This window comes from Diceros bicornis, chromosome 18 (assembly GCF_020826845.1).
Source record: "Diceros bicornis minor isolate mBicDic1 chromosome 18, mDicBic1.mat.cur, whole genome shotgun sequence".
In the NCBI taxonomy this organism is placed as follows: domain Eukaryota; kingdom Metazoa; phylum Chordata; class Mammalia; order Perissodactyla; family Rhinocerotidae; genus Diceros; species Diceros bicornis.
In genome coordinates, this window is record NC_080757.1 from 25,511,469 (window position 1) to 25,534,880 (window position 23,412).

A 23,412-nucleotide genomic window follows, 5' to 3' on the forward strand; every position below is an offset into this window, starting at 1 on the left:
TCAATCCCCTGTGCTTTGTGTCCACAAGACCTGAGAAGAGAAGGTAGGCTGGTCATTTTCCTTTTTGTCCAAATGCCATGAGAATGATGACATAAACTAAGAGAAGCTTCTAAGGGCCTGTTATTTCATGTCACTCAGGGTAGTAGATCATAGGTTCCTGGCTCCATGAACTGTAGGTTGTGGGTGGCAGATTCCTCAAAATGCCTTGCTGAGTGGAAAGGGCAGACCTGATCGATGTGACAAACTACCCTTCTTGAAGGGAGTCATGCCGGCCTGGCAAAGGCAGTAATCTGTGTGCTTGGGTAACCAGTAAGATAGACCCTTAAGGGGCCAAGACAGTTTATAGTCATAAACTCTTAAGTCAAGGTGCCACCGGACATTTGCAGTAAGTTTCAGATTTACTTCCCCTTCCCCACCATTCCTCCTTTTTAATATTTAACATAATGTCAGGTGGTGGCTAGGCTGGAAGGAGGACCTAGTGTTTTAAGGGAACACTGATGTAGACTAGAGCCTGCTGGTTCTTGGGTCCATTGCCCCAAACTTGGTGAGAGCTCTCTCTGTACACAGAGAAATCACAATTTATAGTTTGTGGCATCTGCTCCAGAGAGTGACTATCTATGGAGGTAAGGCATATGCCAATTGATTGATAGATGGGTTACAGATTCACTCAGGAGGTGATATGTGACTTCCGTGTGATGCATGTTTTAAAACTTCTGCTTCTCTTTTAGGAAAAAAAAAATCCCATAATCTCATCCCCCTTAGTAAGATCAGGCCCCTATTTCCACTGAATCTGCCAGGAAAAAAGAAATATAGGTGTGGCTGTATTTAGGTGTGGCTAGGGTTAAATGTTGGGCCTCTGGGGGCTAATTCTGCTAATCTTGCTTTTGAGACTTGGTATGTCTCTCTCTGGATCTCAGTTTCCAAATACATATTTTTATATATGTGTATATTTAATATGAAATGTGAAGTTGTTGCTGACTCTTTTGGGTACAATATCACAGTTCCTCCCCTGAGCCTGTGGTACCAGGGGCCTGCACTGTACATTCTCCATACTCACCCATGGCTCTGACACACGATGTGAGTCATGTAGGCTCAAGAAGGGAAGGAGAGATTATTTAGCTCTTACTGTGAGGCAGCATTGTAACTTTCACATAAATTAGAGGTGGAATAGGTCAGAGCAGGGACTTTAGAGCCCAACTGCCCAGGTTTAATTCCTGTCTCTACCACCTACTAGTTGTGTGATCTTGGGCAATTTATTTACCCTTTCTGGGTCACAGTTTTATTAACTGTAAAATGAAAATAATAATAATACCTGTCTACCAGGGTCTTATGAGGACTAAATGAGTTAGTATAGGTAAATCACTGGCACTGTTGTCCTCTTCCCTAACATGCATTTAGGGTCCTTTCTCATTGCAACTCATATCCAGGCTCTGGAAAGGAAATACAAACACAACATTCTCTATACTTTCTGATACTTTGAAGGCAAAAATTCCTTTAAGAAAATGTTAGATGTCAGTCCTCACTGTGGGAGTACATTCATGTATTGACTTTCCTAGTAGATGTTATCTAAAGACAATCACCACACTTTGGAAAGCCATTAACCTGAGAGGCACCATGTTCCATCCTGATAGGGTAGTATATGTGTCAGTCATCTGTCTACAAGAGTCCCCAAGGACTTGTTGATACAATAGCCCATAATCACTCTAAGGATCAGTCCAGCAATTTGCATTTTTAAAAGTCCCTAACTACCTATTTTCGCAATAGACAGTCCTTATACTCCCATAGCTCCAGATGGGATCACTCTCCGTTCTAAGGGGGGAATTTGAGCATCCTTTCTCAGTAAGCCTCACTTTAACGTTATGAATGAGTTCTCAGAAAGGATTGCAATGGGCATATCTTCTTAGTTTTCAAGCCCTTCCTCACATACACCCACAAAATATGGGCAAAGCTGGCCCCATTTTTTGGGTTTTTATGTCTGTTTTTCATTTGATGTTCCTCAAGTTTAATAGAAACTGTACCAGGTATGTTTGACTCCATTAGTCGTGGTAAGCTGCCAGCAGCCCAATCCTGAGCGCCCTCTGGTTTGAAGATCTTGCAGAGTGAAATTGTCATTCAGAGCTCCATTACAGAAGTTGCCTCTGACTCTCTACAAGAGCCCCGTTTGGGTATGGTAACTTAGGAGAACTTACAACAAGTTCCAGTCAAGAACTTCTAGATAAAGTGAAAGCTCGGAGACCCTGCTTGGGGCTCAGGAATTATCATGTTTAACAACTTGTTTTAAATGTGCTCAAACTTTTTGAAGTTACAAAACCTTTAGATTGAAAAAAAAAAAAAGCAAACAAAAGCTTTTGATTGTTTTCCTCCCTGCCATTTACTAGGTAAAGCAACTTTAGGCTTTAATCTATTTGGGCCTCAATTTCCTTTTTGTAAAATACATTTCCTACCTTAAGGTGAAGACCAGAGGATCTCTTAATCATAAATTCTCTTTAATTTCTAGTGTTCTGTTATGCTATGAAGATGTATATTGATTTGTAGTCAGGGAACCATGTTAGGCTGGGGCAGGGAGAGGATAGATTGAGGGGGAGGGGATCTAAAAAAAGTACTAAATAATTTTTATGTATTATGTATAAATAACATGTATAAATTATGTATTATGTATAGATAACATGTATGTATTATGTATTAGTGAGATTACATATTAGTGATATGTAAAATTATTACACATTAGCAAGATTAGGAATGGGAGTTGTAAGGCATAATGACTTAAAAATTTTTTATGTTGTTTCTTATTCATATTACAGAAAAAATAAATGCCATGTGGTGGTGGTGCTGGTGCTGGTGCTGGTGGTGGTGTTGATAACCACAACACGTGGCCATAGAATTATAATTGTTGGGAGTGGAAGGATCCTCAAAAGTCCAACCACCCAACATTGTTTGAATTTCCTCTGTGACAGTATGGCCAAATATTCATTCATAATATGCTTGAAAAACTCAACTGAAGGAGGGCGCAGTACTTTTTGAGCCAATCCCTCTCATCTATATAAAGTTCATCCTTATATTTGGCTAAAGTCTGTTTCTCTGTACGGGCAGACTAATGCGTCTTAAAAAGTAGTGTCCAAAATTAACAAAGCAACTCCCAGTTTTACAGTCTAACGTATGTAGAATTGAATAGAACCAGAAACTTTCCCGTGTACTTTTGCTTTCAGAGTCTACGCTTGTCTCAAGAACAAATGTAGTGAAGATGAAAATGCTATTCAAAGACAGAAAAGAAACTGAATTCATAAATAACATTCTTGCTAGCTAAAAATATGAAATAAGTAGTAATTACAAGAGAAACAGCTAAAACTTACCACCACTTTGAAGTACTCTGTGGAACCTTGGAGGTCTGCTGCACAGTGTCACGCAAGGCTTTTTTAGAGCCTGATTATCTCCTGCTTTCCCATCACCTGCCTTATTGAAAGTCAGGATCCTGATACATGGTTGGAGGATAGGTCTTTTTGGGTGCTGTATATTTAGATACTAGTTAAAACTCTTTGGGTCCAAAGTTTAGTAGTAATTTTTTCAGGAATCAGTAAAAGTGAATGTAGACTGAGTACATAAAGCTCTAAGGGCACACAAACCAAATCTAAAATGCTAGAATTATCACCCTCTCACCTCAGTGAGCAGTCTGGCTCACTTCATACGTGCGGACCTCCATTACATCTCTACTATATCTCCAGAGTGTCCATTTCAACCTCCAGAATTGTGATGCTTCCAGAGTATTGGGATGAAGAATTACCTCTACTTCACACATTCTGTGGCATGTAAGGTCTCTGCACTTTCTTATTCTAATAAAACATTGTCCCTGAACTCGAGCTCAGTGCCCTCATAGGACTGTGAGCATGGTCCCTTAGGCAGAGCAGTTCAGCTTCATTTTCCAGTCAGTCCTGTGTTACACCTTCTTATGCTGGATTTTCTTCACCATTCTCTCTTTCTACAAATGTTCATAGCTCTGTCTTTGCAAATTAGTGTTCACTTGAAGCTTTATATTCCATTTACCCTTGACTTCTCCCCTTTGCCTTTCTTCTCCCCCAACCCCAGCCTGAAACTCAAGTAAATTAGCTTCTCACCCCTGTCCCCCAGTAAAAAAAAAAAAAAAAAAATCCCATACTCCTCCAACAGTGTCTGTTCTTGGATTTGCAGTCAGCAGCCATCTCCAATAACCATCAGGCTGTCAGCTTTGCAGCTCCCCACTACCTCCCACCTCCCCCATCACTCAGCAGAGGAAAAAGAGAGCCAGAGCAAGAGCTTGAAATATATCATGCAATAGTGTATCATGAATTTGTTGTGAATCACAGCGGTGAAGCAGGTTTATTTATTTCTGAGACCTTAAATCAATACAAAGTAGGTCTCTTAGTTCTGAAGCTGGGATGGAGTGTGAAAAAATGAGCCCATTGTACTCTTAAAACTTTGGGGAAAGGAGATGACAGCTATATAATTCCATTTACCAGGCACTAGGGGCTTTAATGTGAAGGTGACAGGGAGCTCTTTGTGCATTTAGAGCACCATATCTTCTAAATAAAAGATCTGTAGACTTGATAGTGGAGCATAGCTCCGAGTTTAATAATCTCCAAGCATTAGACCGAGCCAATATGTTCCCAAGTCAGAGAGGTCCCCCCTAAACACTCATAAATTAAAAGTGCAAGAACTGCACACATTGGTAGATTAGAAATGCAAGGACTCCACTCTTTTCTGGGAGGAAGACAGACCTGGGCCCTGGCTGTGCATAGACTGCTGTGTGAATATGATAAAGACGCAGTTAACGAGACTGTTTAGAAACCTGACTCCTGGCTGTTCATCATTCTAGGAAATGTCCCTTGTGCATGGATCCAAATCTAGCTATGCCCCCTCTCATTCAGAGTGGCCATCCTCACCCAGTCTAATCAGCTAATGTACACAGTCAGGAGTGTTGAATTATGAAAGGAGAAGCTTTAAGAACTGTTTAGATTGAACTACAGATTTCCATGCCCAGGTTTCAAGTTTTTCTGGTTGATTCTTGACTGGTTCCTAATTTTAATAATGTCTCAGTGTCTGGAATTAAAGCCCTTTAAAATAATATGCACAGAAGAGAAATTGAGAAATCAGTGTTATTAAGGACAAGAACCCATCCAAATTTAACCAACAGCATAGGATGCAAATATGAGAAATCAAGACCATTGAAATATATAATCAAGTTTTGAGTAATGTATCTTCATTTCTGTCTGACCCATTGATAAAATATGCCTTTTCTCAACAGATAAAGCAGGTTTATGCAGCTCAGTAGAGCTACCCTAATATAATATGACTTCATATTATATAGAGTTACTAGCTTAATTCTAGCCCAGGTAACAAATTTTGAAAGAAAAACCCAGTGTCTGCACTGGGGAAAACTAAAAGGGTAGGAAAATTGAAACACTCATGTTGCTTAAGAAAGCCGCTACACATTGTAACACTAATACGAAAGATTTCTTTTGCTTATAGTAGTTCAACTTGCTGAAAATATAAATCAAGGCTGAGTTTTTATAGAGCACTAAGAATATGGCAGTTCATGTGCATTTATTGCATGCCTGTTATGTGTAAAGTTTTGTGCTTATGCTGTGAGCATACAAAGGTGATTCCTGCTTTCATGGAGCTTAAAATTTAGGCGAAAAGACAGTAAGAGGCTTTTCATGTGTTCTAAGGGAAAAAAATAAAATTGGTGCCCACCAGATGTGAACGAGAAAACACAAACAGAAAGGCTGCAGAGATGAACATTCAGTGCTACTCCACAAGAAGCCGGGCGCCAGCAAGCACCAAACTCTATGCCTAGCCACTGGGGGGCACAGGCTGTCACACAGCCATCTGCCTTTCAATACCAACCTCACATCTCGTATCCTAGTCAGAAAAACCACTGAGAGGTGACTGAAAAACAGAGATTTTTAAAAATTTTCCATCTTTAGAAAACCTATCTGATAAAAGATTGGTATTCAGAATATATAAGGAATTCTCACGGGCCAGCCCGGTGGCGTAGCAGTTAAGTTCATGCATTCTGCTTCAGCAGCCCGGGGTTTGCCAGTTCGAATCCTGGGCATGGACCTGCTCATCACTCATCAAGCCATGTTGAGGCGGCGTCCCACGTAGAACTAGAAGGACCTACAACTAGGATATACAACTATTTACTGGGGCTTGGGAGAGAAAAAACAAAGAGGAAGATTGGCAACAGATGTTAGCGCAGGGCCAATCTTCCTCAAAAAAAAAAAAAAGAATGATCACAATTCAATAATAAGAAAAAACCCAGTAATTTCAAAAATGAGTAAGAAATTTGAACAGACATTTCGCTAAAGAAGGTATAAGGATGGTAAATAAGCACATGAAAAGATGCTTATCATTAGTCACTAGAGAAATGCAAATTAAAACCACAGATACCACTAAAATAAAAATTTTTTTTTAACTAATAGTACTGAGTATTGGTGAGGATGCAGAACAGCTGGAACTCTCATGCATATTGATGGGACTGTAAAATGGTACAGCCCACTTTGAAAAAGGTTGGATTTTTTTTTAAATAAAGTTAGTTATATATTTTACCATACAATTTAGCAATCCTAATCCTAGATATTTACCCAAGAGAAATGAAAATATCTAGCCACACAAAAACCTGTACACTAATGTCTATAGCAGCTTTATTCATAATTCCCCAAAATAGGAAACCACCCAAATGTCCACCAATAGGCAAACAGGTGAACAAGTTTTGGTGTTTCCATAAAATGGAATGCTACTCTGCAGTAAAAAGGAACTGACAACCTGCATCAGCATGAATGAATCTCAGAGCCATTATGCTAACTGAAGGAAGCTAGACTCAGAAGGCTGCGTACTGTATGACTCATTTATGTAACATTTTAGAAAAGGCAAAACTTGAAACACAAACCAAATCAGTGGTTGTCAGGGTGGGAGATGGGAGTTAATTACAAAGGAGATGAGGGAAATTTTGGGGTGATTGTGGTGGTAATTGTACAGCTAAATATGGATTATTTTACTGTATGTAAATTATAGCTCAATAAACCAGACTTTTAAAAAAATGTTTATATTTGGAAATAGTTTATCATCAGTATGTTCAAGTTTGTCATTAAATGAGCAGTTGATGGATCCCGGAGATGAGTGATTTCTCTTGGCAGTCAATTTTCACTCCAGAAGCCTAGGCCTTTTCTCATACATTTGATAAGTAAACCGTCATGTGGCTCTTCTCTACCCCTATTACATTAAAAGTGAGTCTCTGTGCCTCACCCAGTCCACCTTCAAATCCTCACATCCTTCTGCCGTCTAACTCATTCCTCTGTTCTCCTTATACCTCAGAGGTCTTACAGTGTTATTTCTGGCCTGTATCTCAGTCTCTTTTTGGCTAAGTATCTTTCCTACCACAGTGGCACAGTCCCTTTACACCAGTTTACCCATCAGCAAACCTGATCACTTCATAATTTTGCTGCTTATAGAAGGATTTTTGGTCTTGGAGTGGATGGTCTTGAATCCAACTGTGGCTCAAGTCAGAGGCTTTTCCATCCTGTGCCAACAGTGTGTCACTGTGCCCCTTCTCTACCCCAACCCTAGTCTACCAGCTGCCAACCAGCACTTCAGTTTGCCAGAGACAATAGTGGCAATAAAGGGGGGAGAGGAAGTTGTAACCCCGAGTCTCTGTATTAAGAGACTGTATTTTTGAACCCCCAAATATTTGTGGTCACATAGGCACTGGTCCTGTCTCCCTAGAGATTTAATTCCATTCACCCTTGGATATATTCCTGGAGAAACATTTACACAGTAATATGTGCTGCACCACTTAAAATTGTTAATTGGAGATTGAATTACTTGTCAGCTTTTAAAAATGTAGTCCTTTCAGGTCAGAGAGGAGGTGTGAGCAGCACTCAGTAGATGAACTATTGCATTTTTTTCTTCTCCTTCCTCTTTTCTCTCCCCCTCCCTTTTCTGCTCTCTTCCTTTCTCCTTTCTTTTGTTCCTATTTTACCACTTTTTGTCTGCTCCCACTTACTTTTTCTCATGTTTATCTCTCTCTCTGCCTTAGCCAAACCTTTATCAATAACCTGACAGATCCCAGAGTAACTTTAATATCTAGAATCATGGATGAAGTCCAGTGATGGCGATTGCTCAGTAAATTCACAAAACTCCTCCTCAAATCCTCTTGAGAATGGAAATATCCTAATGAAAAGGAGGATTGCAGCAGGGACTCAGCTTGTGTAGCCTAATTCTTAGATGCAGGAGGAATTTTGTACTCCCTGCTTCCTTGAAGAAAGAACATTGCCCTGACCCACCAAGGATTGTTTAAAGGGGGAAAGATGGAATCAAGGGGGGCTGGGGGGAGCAGCAGTAGATTTCATTTTTTCTTCCATTGATATGCATCATTATTTTTCACATCCTCAACACATGATTGCAAATATTTGCCTATAAGTCTAAGGGTCTCCAACATAATGTGTATATCAGGACAAAAGCAATTTTTTAAAAAATTGAGCTAAGTTGCATCTATGCACCTTGGAAATCTCAATGCCTGCACTGACAAATACCCTGACAAGTAAATACTATACTCATTCAGTATTACACAGTGATTTCATTTGCACAAAACCTCACAATGCTCTGCCACTTCAGTCAAACGTCTGGAGCACTGGGGAAAGGAAGAACGTGTTTATCTTGATCTCCAAAAAGGGATTTAAGGGAGAGAGCAGGCGGTATATTAGACTCTTTTCATTGCCTGTCAGCTATGGTAAACCTGAGCTGTCTGCAGTGTCTCTAGATAAGCAGCAACAGCAGCAGAGGCCTTAGCATGTATGTATGACTGCATTCATTTGTACTGCTTATGTATTTCAAAATTTCTAAAGGCTATGTAGCATCTTTCGTGGAGTCTTTAACAATTGTGTCTCTGCTAATCACTGGCTTTTATGCAGTGCCCTTAATTCTCAGGTCTGCCAGCTGCAATGAAGGAAGTGCTGGACGAGGCTTCAGTTTATATTCAGAGTGGATGAAGAGCCTCTTTCCTCTCAGACTCAGCCCTCATTCAGTTCTGTCGGGATCGGCACTCTTTAGCAGGGAACCCTCAGATGGTGCCTGTTCCTGATATTTCATTAGACCTGAGGGCAGCAAAGTGGGGTCTCAGGAGAGTCACCTCTGTTTGAATGACTCCTGTGTTTGAATCGTTACTGGTGCTTGTTGGGCAGATAAATGTTTGTATCATGCAGGAGAAAATGTGAGAGGAATATTTTAGGAAATGGAACATAGCAAGCGACTTATATAGAAACGTGTACGTCCAAGTTGAAAAAACTGATGAATGAAGCTCACCTACTTCATGAAAACGTTATGCTGATGAGGGTTTAAAAATTTACCCCAAATTTTTCTGTAGCAGGTTGGTAGGGCAACATATTGAAGAATAAAACCATGGTTCTAACTAGGTGTGGCCTCTGTCCTTTGCCTTCTTCCTGGATGCTGGTCAGGGTTTGCGTAACTGTTCCAGCATGATCATTTTAGAGTTGGGCAGAATGGATGCTGTCCTAGCCCAGATTCTGCTTCTTTGGTTGGAGCTTTTGTTGTGAAGTATTCTAAAATCATTAAAACCACTTGAGTCAGCAACGACCCCTATAAATCGGGAGCTATTGTGTGCGCCCTTGTTCTACCGGAGCACGCTCCAGACATATAGTCATTGAAGATGAACTGGAGGGTACTGCTTTCTCCTCACCAGTTGTTAAGTGGCTGTGATTGTTAGCATTTGTTTGTGGTTAGTGAAGCAGGTCTCATTTCTGTGTGTCCTTCCCCTCCCCAGGGCCCCACCCCCTAAGATAAGGCTGGGCAGAGAAGGCCATTTGGATACTCAGTCTGTCCTGTAATTTTTCTCTTTAATTCCCAAATTAAATGAATCTTCTCACATAACAAACATTTCTTTAGCCCAGAAATAATGTCCTTGGTTGTGGTATAAGCCCTGGTTAGGTTTCTTTCTGAACCTGGAGGAGAAGAAATGTAGAAATACAGCTGCCTTTTCAGAATAATGCCAAAGCATCAGAACCTGAGTTTCTGCTTGTAAATGGAAGGGATGTTAAGGGATTAAACTTGTACTCCTTCCACGTTTGTCTCCCATTAGTTTGTAAGGATATGGGGTGGAACGGGCAAGTGGCAGAGCCTCTGGAAGTAGCGTGGTTCTGGATGCTCTCTTCCTCTTTAAAATGAGGAGACAAAGACGTCTGAGGAAGGTGTATTTGAACAGCTAAGCACCTCTTGGTCTGCTTTGGTCCCTTTTTCCAAGATTGGTCCTTCATCAGTCCATTACTAATTTGGAGAGCTGTGAGATTCTAAGTGGTTGGACATTATCAAGTTCTAGAGACAATGTTTCATAGGAAAGAAAATAGTGTTTCTGAGCAGCAAATGGCCCCAGCTCTCTCTTCTAGGCAGCAAGGAGTTCTTGGCACCTGGCACAGATTATGAATATCAGCTATTCAGGGTCAGTGCAGTGTCTCCTTTTTATTTCTTTTCCCCATCTCCAATTTTATTTTAATAATTAAAAATACTGCTGATCACACTGAATGACTTCTGGCAGAGAGGCAGTCTGTCCCAGAAGGACCAGTTGTGGGCCATCGGGTTTATGACATCCATAAAACCGGAGCCAGATCAGAGCATGGCCTCCCTGAGTGACAGGGTTTCTGCCTCTGCCAGGGTCCCCCATCAACTGACTGCTTTGGATATTTGTTTTGGTTTGGTTTTTTGTTCTGTTTTGCTTCCTGATGCATGTGTGAGTGTGCATGTGTGCACACATTTAAAGATATAAATGAAACAGGTATGTAATACCCTCTGCCTGTTAGAAAGACCAAAGCCATAAAAATAACAAACGGCGTGTATTTGCTAGAATGTCAAAGTTATGAGTTTATTTTGTAATGATGTGCTCCTGCCTTCATGAGGTAAACTGGCCGTGGCGGAGGTGTTATTAGTAATATGGACTCAGTGGAGCAGAAAGCCAAGTGACCGAGAGATCAGTGTATCAGTCAGAGAGAGGGCAAATGGAAAGAGACAGCAGGAGAATGAGAAAAGAGCCGCAGTGCCTGGGCTGAGATTAAAGACAGACTGAGAGGACGATGGGAGCCCAGTGATCAGATATGGTCTCCCCTGTTCCTGGGGCTCCTTCAGAGGAGCTGCTGGCATGTTACTGAGCTCAGGGCTGCCTGCGAAGGCTTGCTCTCTGCACTTCCTTATCAAGGAAAGCAGTAATCGGAGAGCAATTTTGCTTTCCATATTCCTTTCAGAAGAATCTGTTCCGCCCATGCTAGCTGAAGTTAAATAGAACCAAGGCCAGCTAGGTCACACTAAGGTGATTACTTTTGTCACCAACTTCCTGAGCCTTTGGAGGGTCTTGATGTGTAGGGGCTGACCCAGCATGCAGGGGAACCTCTCAAAGCTCCTAACAAGAAGGAGCAAAATGGGAATATACAGGTAGAATTTGCTGGTCTTTCATTTGTTAGGTTCCCTCCAGAGGCTGGAAATGAATAAAAGTTAGTAAGGAAGAAATTTTGTGTTGTAGTTATTTTCTAAAGGAGGAGGGGAGAGGGAAAAGAAAAGGTAGAATACAGGAAGCGCTCTACAACTGTTTAGAGCTCTCCAGGGCTGCCCTAGATGACCGGCAGTTACTACACACTCAGCAGTTTGCAATAGTCAGTGATCAGGCTGCCTGGCTTCCATCTGCTAGGTCAGAAAACCTCCCTCCCTGAACGAAATTATTAACCAATCTTCAAAGGAAAAAGAAACCCTGCAATTTCCAAGTCCAAAAATATTTTTTCCTCCTTTTTTCTTCTTTAAAGGAAACTTTGTGGTTTCCGATTGCAGGTGCCTTCAGCCTCACAAGGGTTAAACTCTTCCAGGGGTACACCAGGGGTTGAGGCCCTGAACTCCCTGGAACCTTGAGAGGGAAGGACAGAGGAGAGGCGGGCTTGGTATAAATCACTGCCCTGCACCCAGCACACAAAGAGGACTTGAGACTCGGGGGTTCATGTGTGTACCATGAGCTGCTTCAGGATTTTGCAAGCCTTAGGGCTTGTGTGTGGGGACCAGCTTTAAAAACCAAATGTGGGGGGAAAAGTAATCCTTTAAAAAAAAGGGGAAGCCAACCTCACAGGTCTCTTTAACTGAGACTTGTCACCAAAGATTGTCAAAAGACAAGCACATTACCTCTTTTGTGTATATGCCGGGCCTGCCAGCCTCACCCACCACTAAGCTTTCAGCTCAGAGTTCAGGTAGGCTATGCATATCTATAGCAGCTAGTAGAGAAAGAGAGAGGCTTGCTGGTTTTTAAATTGCAACAGTGTATGTGATTGTTTAAAAGCCTTTATTGTTTTCTTTTTAGGAGGAAGGTCCAGATAGGCCCTCAGAACAACCCACCAAGGCTGGAATCTGTCTTGTGGAGAAAAGAACCCATTTTAGTGAAAATTACGAAATAGACTTTACCTTTATTTCTGTCAAGGCAAATTCTTTCTCTTGCTTGTTTCTCTAGGTCCTTGGGCGGGAAGTATACACCTCCAATAACCAGCTCGGGGGCATCCAGATCATGCACAACAATGGGGTGACCCACAGTATTGTTTGTGATGACTTTGAAGGAGTTTTCACTGTCCTGCACTGGCTGTCATACATGCCTAAGGTGAGCCCTTCCTACCCAGCACTGACAGAGCCCATGGAACCCAGCCTTTCCACCACAACTCACTGCCTCTGTGTTTGAGGTCTCCTCTTTATGGTGGAAGAGTTTTTTGTTTTTGTTTTTTTTACAAAATATTCCCCTGAAAGCTGTTGCTTTCTCTTTTTCTTAAAGCCATCTTTTACCTTTTAAAATGCTTTCGGATTTCATTGGTTAGGCCCTTTTCTGATGTTTTCCAGCCACAGAAGCTTCATGGCCTATCTGGGCTCAGATTGCAGCATTTTAAGGCTTCCGTCTCATTGTGGGTTTTCTCCTTTATAGTAGCCGTCCATCCCTCTGGAGAGCTTCCCAGAAAGCCTGGGCACACTGAAATCAAGAGTCAGAAAGCACCACTTTGTGCCAGGCGCCTACATGAGATGAGACGTGCTTGTTCCTCAGGGCTTGGCACGCAGTTGGGATGCATCTAGCTGATGATGGGGACTAATGGGTGTAATTCCGTATGTAGGCCCTGCTGTCTTTGTAACGACTGTTGCTGTGTTGGAGTATAGCGTTGTTGTTCACTGTGCTCTTTCCCTCCCAATTTCCTTTTAGAGTGTGCACAGTTCAGTTCCTCTCCTGAACTCCAAGGATCCTATAGACAGAATCATCGAGTTTGTTCCCACAAAGGCCCCGTATGATCCTCGATGGATGCTAGCAGGCCGTCCTCACCCAAGTATGTATATGTTTGAGAATCCTTTGGGCCCCTGGCCCTCAAGCTTTCAGTCTCCTTTCAATCACTAACCAATTCCTGCACGATAGCATGTGACAAAGAAAACAGAGCTACTAAAGTACCTGGAAATGAGAAAAATCTGAAAAACAGCTCTCTGAATAAAAAGGTGGAAAATGCTTCAAGAACAAATGAAAAAAAAGTGAAATGAGATTTACAAATCAGCCATTGAGTCATAAGCAGTGCAGTCACTCATACATTTCTTCTTTTTGTTCTGTTATTAAAGCACTTATTACTTAATGGATTCAGAGACTTTAAAACAGTTAAATATGAGCCATGAAGTCAGAGAATTATAGGACCAGAATCTTCAACCATCTAGTCTCTATCAACAGAGATTAATCAGATCAGTTTTGGAAAAGGTCTTTGCGACCCTTTAGTGTAGAATGTGACTGCACTCTTCTCAGCTCAGCTCTTCCTGAGCACCCAGCCTGCGTGTGCCCTCCTTTCCCTGTGATATTCTTAATAGTATTGGTACCTGCTTTAGTTATTAATATATGGTTACTTTGTAATCATTTATTCATGATGAGATTGTCTGGAACTTTTAATTTGATAAATATATAGAGTGAGAACAAGCCCTCCCTCCATGGTTATCTAACATATCCCTCTGTCTTAGGGCTGATTTTACCTAACTTTAAAAAACAAAACAAAAACAAAAAACAGAAAAAAATTAGATAACTCCATGTAAGACAAATGAACATTCTCATTTGTCAGTCCATTTGGCTGTTTTAACAAACCTTAGTTATCAGGAGGTTCTTTTGTGAAGCCCCAAATCCCCCTACTACATTTTGAATCTATTTTTTCAGGTTTTTTAGGAAAGTGTTAGTTCTTTTTTGCATGTTTATTGCAACTATTTCAAAGAAAGGCTATTTCTAAAAGAAGGATGGAATGCAGAAGATAATTCATTAAATTTAGAGGGATTGTGATTTTGTTGAAAGAGAAAGAGGTCTTCGTAAGGAAGACTTAATAAACCTTTGTGGGTACCCACTGTAAGCCAAGTGGGACTGTAAAGTACTTCCATATGCATTATCTTATTTGGGCTTACTACTTCTCAGAGATAAAAAGAGATCACCATTTTACAAGCTCAGAGAAGTTAAGTGATTGTGCAAGGTTACACAGCTATTACTTAGGAGTTGGGGCTTAATCTGAAGCCTAACTGTAGATAGTGTAAGAAAAATCGCCAGAGGAAAGTTGATTTTAATTTAAAATTTTAGCTGTTGTCTTCAATGCTTTTTCTTGTTAATATTAATAAAACTAAATAGTTTTTCTTAAAACTATTTAGAAAAATCATCATAGTGATCTTCTCCTTTCCCCTCATTTTTATGCCATGATTATGATAAGAACTATGAACCTAAGATACCTATCAGCCTTAAAATCCAGGACTTTTCTGGGAGAATTCAGTACAAGACTCAGTGAGTGTTCTCCTGGGGATTATGGGGAGCCATCTTAGCTGGCTTCTAAGCTCTGCATCTGAACTGAACATGACCTTTGAGGGGGGCTGTAAAGCCCACCTTACAGTAGTGATAACCCACCTGAGTCTCCTCCCCCAATCAACACATAAGGCAGGAGCATTTTTAAAGGAGAAAATGTTTTCATTTTGAAGTAAACTCTGTAAATATTTTCATTTTGAAGTGAATTCTGTAATTCCAAATTGTTGTTATTGACGTAAGAATCATAAAATGATCCAAGCATATAAAGTTAAAATTTCAATATTCTGATGTACTTAAAAGTTTGGTTTAGAACCTTCATCAAAGTCTGAGCCCTCTTTCATGGGGTGAACAGGTGTGTGTGTGTGTGTGTGTGTAGGTGGGCATTATTCTGGCCATTATTAATGCGATCCACAGAATAAAATGAAATTTGTGATAAACTAAGTTTTCTGTTTTTTGAATAATATTTTTTCATCGACTCCCTAGTAATTCATCGTGCTGTCTATGTGCAGCTAACACTCGCTTCCAAATCGAGTGACTTCAGATTTTAATTTAGTGGAAGCGTTAAAGAAAGCAGATGATTCCCTGTGATAAGTTAAAGCAGATATCTTCTAGGTGAAAAGTTAAAGTCATTTATTAGAGAAGATAGTGCTGTGATATTCTTCAAACTGACGCCCAACACGAGACCAGAATCTAAACGATCAGCTTTGGGCTCACGATAGAGAGATAATTTTGAAATGGATGATCACATTTTACACTGGGGCCATAGAGGCAAGGAATGTAGAACACAGTAATTACAAATTTAGTCTTGATAAAACACTCTCCATCCTGTTTAAGTCAGCAGAGGTTAGCTTGCTTGGATCTCCACTTTTAATTGGTTTTGGACTTGGGTTTTTAGGGAGCGGAGGGCCATGTTCAAATTAGAAGAATCATTGGGAAACCATGAGCTGAGAGGGCAAGCTAGGAAACAGTTATTTGCAGAAGCTTTTATGGGGCCTTGGTCAAACATGGATATCTGTAGAACGAAAGTTGTTTTCTTAAACTAAGATGTTGAAAGTTACATGTCTTGCCAGTGAAGGAAATTCTATGTGCAAGGGAGGTTAGTGACATTAAGTGTATGCCTCTTAACTGTTAGATTTTGCTGTCAAGAGTATATGGGCATGGCCCTTTCTGGTAGAAAGATTATGCTTTGTCAGCTGTAAATAAAGTGGATGTATCTTTTTGCTTTTCTAGTGGAGAAGCTGAGTCTCTTTTCTTTTCCCCAAATTTGGGTCCTCCTCTGGTCATTAATACTTATCATTTGGCTGTATTCAGCTTTCCATTAACAGAAAATCAGTGGAATCAAACAAAATTGTAAGCTAAGTTTTAAAATAGAAATAGACATTTTGAAAACATCTTTAATGACTTGGCTGCCTTCTGACAAATGTTTGTCGTGTTTTGAAGAAAGCCAAGTTATTTATTTGAAAGCATCCAAACTCTCTCTGCTAGCTGAACCCCATCGTTTAACAATAAATGATGCTTTTGCTGATAAATGATTCTTTTTATGCAGACTAGCAAATGAAATAGGAGATGATGTCTGAAGGCAAATGAACATTCAGCTGCCTAATGCTTCTGTCTATTATAATATGGTTAAAAACAACAACAAACTCCCCAAAATAATCCCCCACATCCAACCTGAAATTTGCCAATTCCAGTGCATTTTCAATGGATTGACTGTTTTTATTCTCTCTCTGTTTTCTTTCTTTTCCTTCTGTAGCCCAGAAAGGTCAGTGGCTGAGTGGATTTTTTGACTACGGATCTTTCTCAGAGATCATGCAACCCTGGGCACAGACCGTGGTGGTTGGCAGAGCCAGGTAAGAGCTCTTTATTTTGGAAGCTCTTTTTCCTCCCAACTAAAAGAAAGGGCCATGGCAATATAGATTTTTACCAATACTGCTCTCTTTGTCTAAACTTTCTAAGAATATTGAATTATAGTTATGCCCAAGGCAGCATAACTGGAGCGCTGGTTCCCAGTAGTCATTTAGTGTGTTACTCCAGTGATGCGTTTAATCTGAAGTCTGGTTTTGACAACATTTCCTTTTTATAATGCTGAAAGAGAAGCTCTTTGGGGGCTGTAAAGCCCAACTACAATAGCCATAGCCCACCAATGACTCCTTTCTCTCCCAAAGACCATCTGCTTTCAGGAGTGACAGTGAATCAGACTCACTGACTTCTCTGTGCAACTCAAAAGGTCTGTGTTACCTGAAAGAAGTTGCTTCATGGTATCAAGATTATTTAAGTAACAAATGTACTGTATGGGCTTATCATCAGATTTATTTATTTATTTTTTTAAATAATTTTATTTATTTATTTTTCCCCCAAAGCCCCAGTAGATAGTTGTACGTCATAGCTGCACATCCTTCTAGTTTCTGTATGTGGGATGCAACCTCAGCATGGCCGGACAAGTGGTGCGTCAGTGCGTGCCCGGGATCCGAACCCAGGCCGCCAGTAGCAGAGCGCGTGCACTTAACTGCTAAGCCACGGGGCCGGCCCTCATCAGATTTAAATTGCAAAAAAAATTTACCTGAAACAGGAGTTAGTAAAATAAGCTGGAATAGGTTGCTGGGATACCTATATTTTTCAAACAGGAAATTGAAGTTTCTATTAAATTTTAATACCCACTCAAGAAGTGCTTCACTCAACAGCAAGCTCTGCACGAAACAATCTGTAGCGCTCGCTGTAACAAGCACCTGCCAAGGCTGATCTTAATCTCGTTCTGCACTGCAGAGATGTGCTGCCCTAGGGACCCACATCTGGAGCTCACCTTCCTCCCGAGGGCAATCAGTTTTCCTTATCTTGGTGAAAAGTGGCACCTGCTCAAGATTCTCAAACATGCCACATTGGGTTGAGATTTAGATTCTAGCCTTGAAAATAATTCTAGGCTGTGTGGTTCTCTCTGTACAGCAGGTCAGCACGCCTCATGCTGCTGGGGACAAGGAGCCATCAGATGGCAAATCCCACAGACAGGATCTTCCACTGTGACTCTGAATAAGAGTCAGGCCTGGAGTCAGCCCAGACTGAAACTCACGGGGCCTAGCTCCTGTTTTCTTTCATGTCTCAGGTCTTCTACCTCACTACAGTTTCTGGGTCCCAGTGAAAATTATTCTTTGTGACTGGTAAAATTCCCACTGGGGAGGTAGAGGAGGGGGGTGCGCTAGAGAGAGAGCCCTCCTACCCAGGACCTACTGGTTTATTACACAGAGTCCTCACATCACAGTCAGACAAACGTTTTGAAAATTTGTCTCATCTATTCTGCTTCAGTTTTCCTGTCTGTAAAAAACATGACAGATTTTAAGCCTCAGAAAGCCAAACCTTTGTTAAGGTCTTTAAGATCCTCCCATGGGAAACAAGAGAATAATGCTTTATACTTATGATTGGAAGAAAAGGGATTGTTCTGTGAGCAAGATCAGTCAAGCTTGGCTTTGGTTAGCTCTGCCGTTGTTTATTGCTACACTCATTCTGACTTCTTCCTTTCTTTTCATCTGATGAGTTCTGGGCTTCTTACTCCAAACACATACACATGCTCACAGGTATATAAAACACAAATGGAGCTAGCTTCTTTCAAAAGCAATGGCATTTCGAGAAATAAATATAAATGTATTCTTCTGGGATTGTTACTGTAAGTGCTGCCAAAACTCATCTTTGGTATGTATGTTTGGAATATGTGTGCTATTGGCTGTAAATTGTCTTTTATTATTCCATGGCACCTTGTCCAGGGACACACTATAAAACAAGATGTAGCATCTTCATGTGCTAGCCTGATAAAATTTATATGAAGTATAATAGAAAACAGAAGTTGTTCTGAGCTGTTTTCAAGTTCAATAAATAACTGTAATACTCGGATAAAGATGTTCTTTATTAGGTCACATGGGCCCTAATATATAAGTTATAAGTTACCGATTTAGGGTGGCTTTTGCAATTACAAGTTTCAGGTTGGATTGTTAATCATTGTGAACAGAAATATTTCTAAACTCTCCTGTGTACCTCCTGCTCGTTGTCTCATTGTCTAGAGGGCTTCTGATTCTGATTCAGTGCAAGCAAGTGACAAGGGGGTGGGTGGTCCCCACTCAGGCCCCTGTCAGGCCTCTGGTGATGACAAGATCCATTTCCAGTAGCCAATGTAACAACCAAAGACCATCCTTCCTGGAAAAGTTTGTTATGGAGATGCTTTGGGGAATGAGAGACTATAACCCATCCCAGCCCCAACCCCAAGGAATGCAGCTGAGAAAGCGAAGATTGAATCACATTTGCTAGAGTAAGGACTCACCCTGTACCTTGTAGTGGACACTCACTCCCTCTCTCTCTCTTCCTGGTTTTCACTAGGAAATCTTTATGAGGACCAAGTTGGGAGGGTATCATGGAGTATAGATGCAGAGTCTTTGAGCTCCAGCAGTTTTTTAAATTAATGTAGCTTGGAGATTAAATATATACTTCCAGTATAGATCACCTGTTCCACTCAGATTGCTGCTGAAAGTTATCCCTGTCCCATTGCTCTTTTCCAGTGAAAAAGGAAGTTAAGGGCTTGTTTAACCACCTCCCTACACTTGGCACATGTTTTTCATCATCCACATAACATACCTACACACTCCCCATCCACATGCCCAATGATAAGATCTACTGTACCCTCAGATCTTATCTGGAACCATGTTATTAGTACTCCATAGAAAACTACAGCTCTAGTCCAGCAATGCTAGCATTCATTAAAACAGTTACTGGAAGTTTCTGGTTCCTACTGCCTTTCAGACCATTTCCCTCCTCCATCTTCACCGAAGAGATGCTCTAGGGTAAACTGAGAAATTTCATTTGGCAACCACAAATATGGGTGTGCGTGTGTGTGTGTGTGCAAGCATGTGTGTGTGCACACATGCTAGGCTATTGAGTCTAAATGCAGAGGCTCCCCTGGTATAACCCTTGGTTTGAATTTATCCTGTGGTGGGGAAAAGGAGCGATTCTTAGGGCAGTTTCCCACCGTATTTACAAAAATGTACCATATTTACCAAATCTATAGAGTCTCACATTTTACCCCTAAAAGAATCAGATTTCCCCCTGCTCTCTGTATTTGTTTCCAGTTTTATCCCCCCAATGTTTTGATGTGGGATTGGAAAATAAATGACTTGCTGTAATGTTGACATACATTGGGTTCTTATGTCGCTCATTTTTTATCAGGCTAGGAGGAATACCTGTGGGAGTAGTTGCCGTAGAAACCCGAACAGTGGAACTAAGTATCCCAGCTGATCCTGCAAACCTGGATTCTGAAGCCAAGGTAGGTCACCTCAAGTCCCCTGTGCGCCTGTGCTTGGAGCTGTGTTTCCCTTTTGCAGAGCCTGGAGATATATTGGGAGCATTGCAAACCACTGATTTTAGAAGGAAGGGCATCCAACAGCTTTGAATGATTTCTGACCATCCGAAGATGACTCTAAATGGACTGCAAGCTAAATTCTGCCTGAAAATTTAAAAAGGCCTTTTCAGTGATCTTGTTGATGCTAGAAAAGAATCTACTTTTGTTGGGGATGTGGTCTTACAGAAAGACAGCTGAGACAATCCTGAGGGCTCTTTGGTCCCAGATTCTCTGAGCACGCACACGGAAGAGCCACTACTAGAATTAATGAAGTCTGCCCTAACGCCAATTGTGAACACCACAGCCCATCTTTTTTAAGAGGGTAGATTACATTTTCACATCCTGACAAGATCCAGAAAATGCGGGGTGGGGCAGACTGGGGAGGAGGTTATTCAGCAGGGTGACATCAAATGTCTATTACTTCACCATATTACAGGAAAAGCTGTACTAAGCACAGAGGTGAGAGGGCTTGGAGACTATCTACAATTGGCTTGCTTTGAATAGTAGTGTAGTTGAGTCACTTAAAGGTTCCTTTGGGAAGCCTAGAACAAGGATTCCTAAGAATGCCTTTTCCATTAGAAGCAGTGAGGTTTCCTCCTTTTAACTAGAGAGTGGTGGTGTAATCAGGACTTAAAAAGATGAGTATTTAGGGGCCGGCCCGGTGGCGCAAGCGGTTGGGTGCGCGCGCTCCGCTGCGGCAGCCCGGGGTTCGCTGGTTCGGATCCCGGGCGCGCACCGACGCACTGCTTGGCAAGCCATGCTGTGGCGGCGTCCCATATAAAGTGGAGGAAGATGGGCACAGATGTTAGCCCAGGGCCGTCTTCCTCAGCAAAAAAAGAGGAGGATTGGCGGATGTTAGCACAGGGCTGATCTCCTCACAAAAAAAAAAAAAAAAAAGATGAGTATTTAGGGGGCCAGCCTGGTGGCGTAGTGGTTAAGTTCGCACGCTCTGCTTCGGTGGCCCAGGGTTTGCAGCCTGGAACCCCAGGCACAGACCAGCGCATCGCTTATTGGGCCATGCTGTGGCAGTGTCCCACATGCAAGGTAGAGGGTGGGCACAGATGTTAGCTTGAGTCAATCTTCCTCAGCAAAAAGAGGAAGATTGGCAACAGATGTTAGCTCAGGGCCAATCATCCTTACCAAAATAGATAAATAAATAAATAAAAATAGGAGGATTTAACAAAGTCAAAGATACAGGATCCTTTCTTCTTTTTTGTTTCAAAGATGATCTTGATGAACAACAGATTTTGTTTGGTTTGATTTTGAGTTTTTAATCAGTAAAACTTCGTTCACCTCCAAGAGATTCTCCTTCAGACTGTGTTGTTAATTGTATCTTCCTTTCTGACTTTTCCCAATAGATAATCCAGCAGGCTGGCCAGGTTTGGTTCCCAGATTCTGCATTTAAGACCTATCAGGCTATCAAGGACTTCAACCGTGAAGGGCTGCCTCTGATGGTCTTTGCCAACTGGAGAGGCTTCTCTGGTGGGATGAAAGGTGATTGGCCTGGCTCTGGGCTGGAGGGGCATGACTGATTCCCCAGAACCCTGCAGTGGGGAGAGGGATGGTTTATACTGGGCAGAGCCTATGGTTGTCCTGACAGCCCATCACTCTAGGCTTTTTGGGGATTATGCTCCCTCTGAGATATCTTCTGAGTTGCAACTTGAATGGGAAAATTCAATGTGTTTTACAATTCCATACAAAATTTCAGAACAATCTACTAGTATTATCTAGGTGGGCTGCTGTTGTGGATTTAGCTTTCACGGGTGAATGATGGACTCTTCTGATGGTCCTGGGGAAACATGATTGTGCTAGTCTCTGTCCCTCTTTTCTGGGCATATTCTTTGTTGATGTTTCTCTTTAACATTCTACAATGACCAAGATAGATCGTGAAATTACCCTTCACCAGAAGAAAATGAACAAATTCTGTACCAGAGGCTGTTCTTTGTGGCAATTTGTGATATGTTTTATTGTTATCCAGCAACAGCCCTGGGCCTGTGGCTCCAGCATATTAGATCGTTATTGTAAAGGCTCTGCTCTGTGCTATGGGGATTGCTTAGTGATTAGGCAGCCAGTATCACCATTTACTGAGAATCCTCCGTGTGCAGAGCCACTGTGTACAGTTCAGGAAAGCCAAAGGAAACACACTCAGTACCTCTTACAGTGTGAAGTGGCCAGAGATTCATGGTCATGCTGAGGCCAGAGACTCCGTACTAGGAAGGGACGAGTATGCTGATAAGTGTCAGCTTCCTTCATCAGGTCGGAGGCCTCAGGGTTCTGAAGGAGTAGAATGGGTTAGGGGAATGCACGGAGGGAGGAGTTGATATTGCTGGAGTGAATAGAGTGATCAGAGATAAGGGCATATAAAATGTGAAAGAATGAACTCTCAGTAAGGCACCCAGAAATAGCTTGGTCAGGAGCATCTCTAGCTCTGAGGGAGGAAAAGCCTGGGGAAGTTACCCTTTTATAGATCATCAGCTATGTGTGGAGAGAGCCTTATGCCAACAACTTTCTCTTTCCTGGCAAGGAAAAGCCCTGTATGGCCAGGCCTCTCTGGCAAAATGTAGACGACTAGGGTGATTTTTTGTTTTTTTATTTGAAAAGTTCCCCTTTGCCCATTTTGCTGGAGAACTACCACATTTTACACTTGACTTGGACTATACGTGCAAATTAATGTTTGTATACTTTCTTCGACTATCTAGGTGAATTATTTTTTGACCAAGATAATAAATCAGTGGAAATACCATGAGATATTGAGAGTATAGGTTAAGCAAGTCAATCCTACACATTTTTATTGAGTTCCTATGTGCAAGGAACTATGGCAGCTACTTCAGAGAAAACAAAAATAAGTCAAAAACAGACATTGCCTCAATGAGTCAAGAAAAATGTCTTGGGCAGAATGATAAAGCCATAATGTATAAACAAAATACCACAGTGCTCAAGAGAGGATGATACTATACTGAAGTTTTTTTTGGAGGAAGGGGCTAAAAGCCCTTTCATGTATATATATGAGGTTCATTTAGCATCAGATTTCACTTGATCAGGGGGCCGGCCCCGTGGCGTAGCCATTAAGTGCGTGTGCTCCACTGCTGGCGGCCCGGGTTCGGATCCCGGGTGCGCACTGAGGCACCATTTGTCAAGCCATGCTGTGGCGGCGTCCCATGTCAAGTGGAGGAAGATGGGCACAGAT

The 23,412-nt window shown here is 41.5% G+C and overlaps 1 protein-coding gene across 11 annotated transcripts in view; it reads left to right on the forward strand.

The window, feature by feature from the left end:
* ACACA (acetyl-CoA carboxylase alpha) overlaps window positions 1–23,412 on the forward strand; it is a 277,171-nt gene that overhangs the window by 221,657 nt on the left and 32,102 nt on the right. For all 11 annotated transcript variants that reach the window (XM_058560445.1, XM_058560443.1, XM_058560444.1 and 8 more), the window contains 5 exons: window positions 12,521–12,664; window positions 13,250–13,370; window positions 16,605–16,701; window positions 20,054–20,150; window positions 21,584–21,719. In XM_058560445.1, the coding sequence (XP_058416428.1) occupies window positions 12,521–12,664; window positions 13,250–13,370; window positions 16,605–16,701; window positions 20,054–20,150; window positions 21,584–21,719 (595 nt within the window). The remainder of the gene's footprint in view (window positions 1–12,520; window positions 12,665–13,249; window positions 13,371–16,604; window positions 16,702–20,053; window positions 20,151–21,583; window positions 21,720–23,412) is intronic.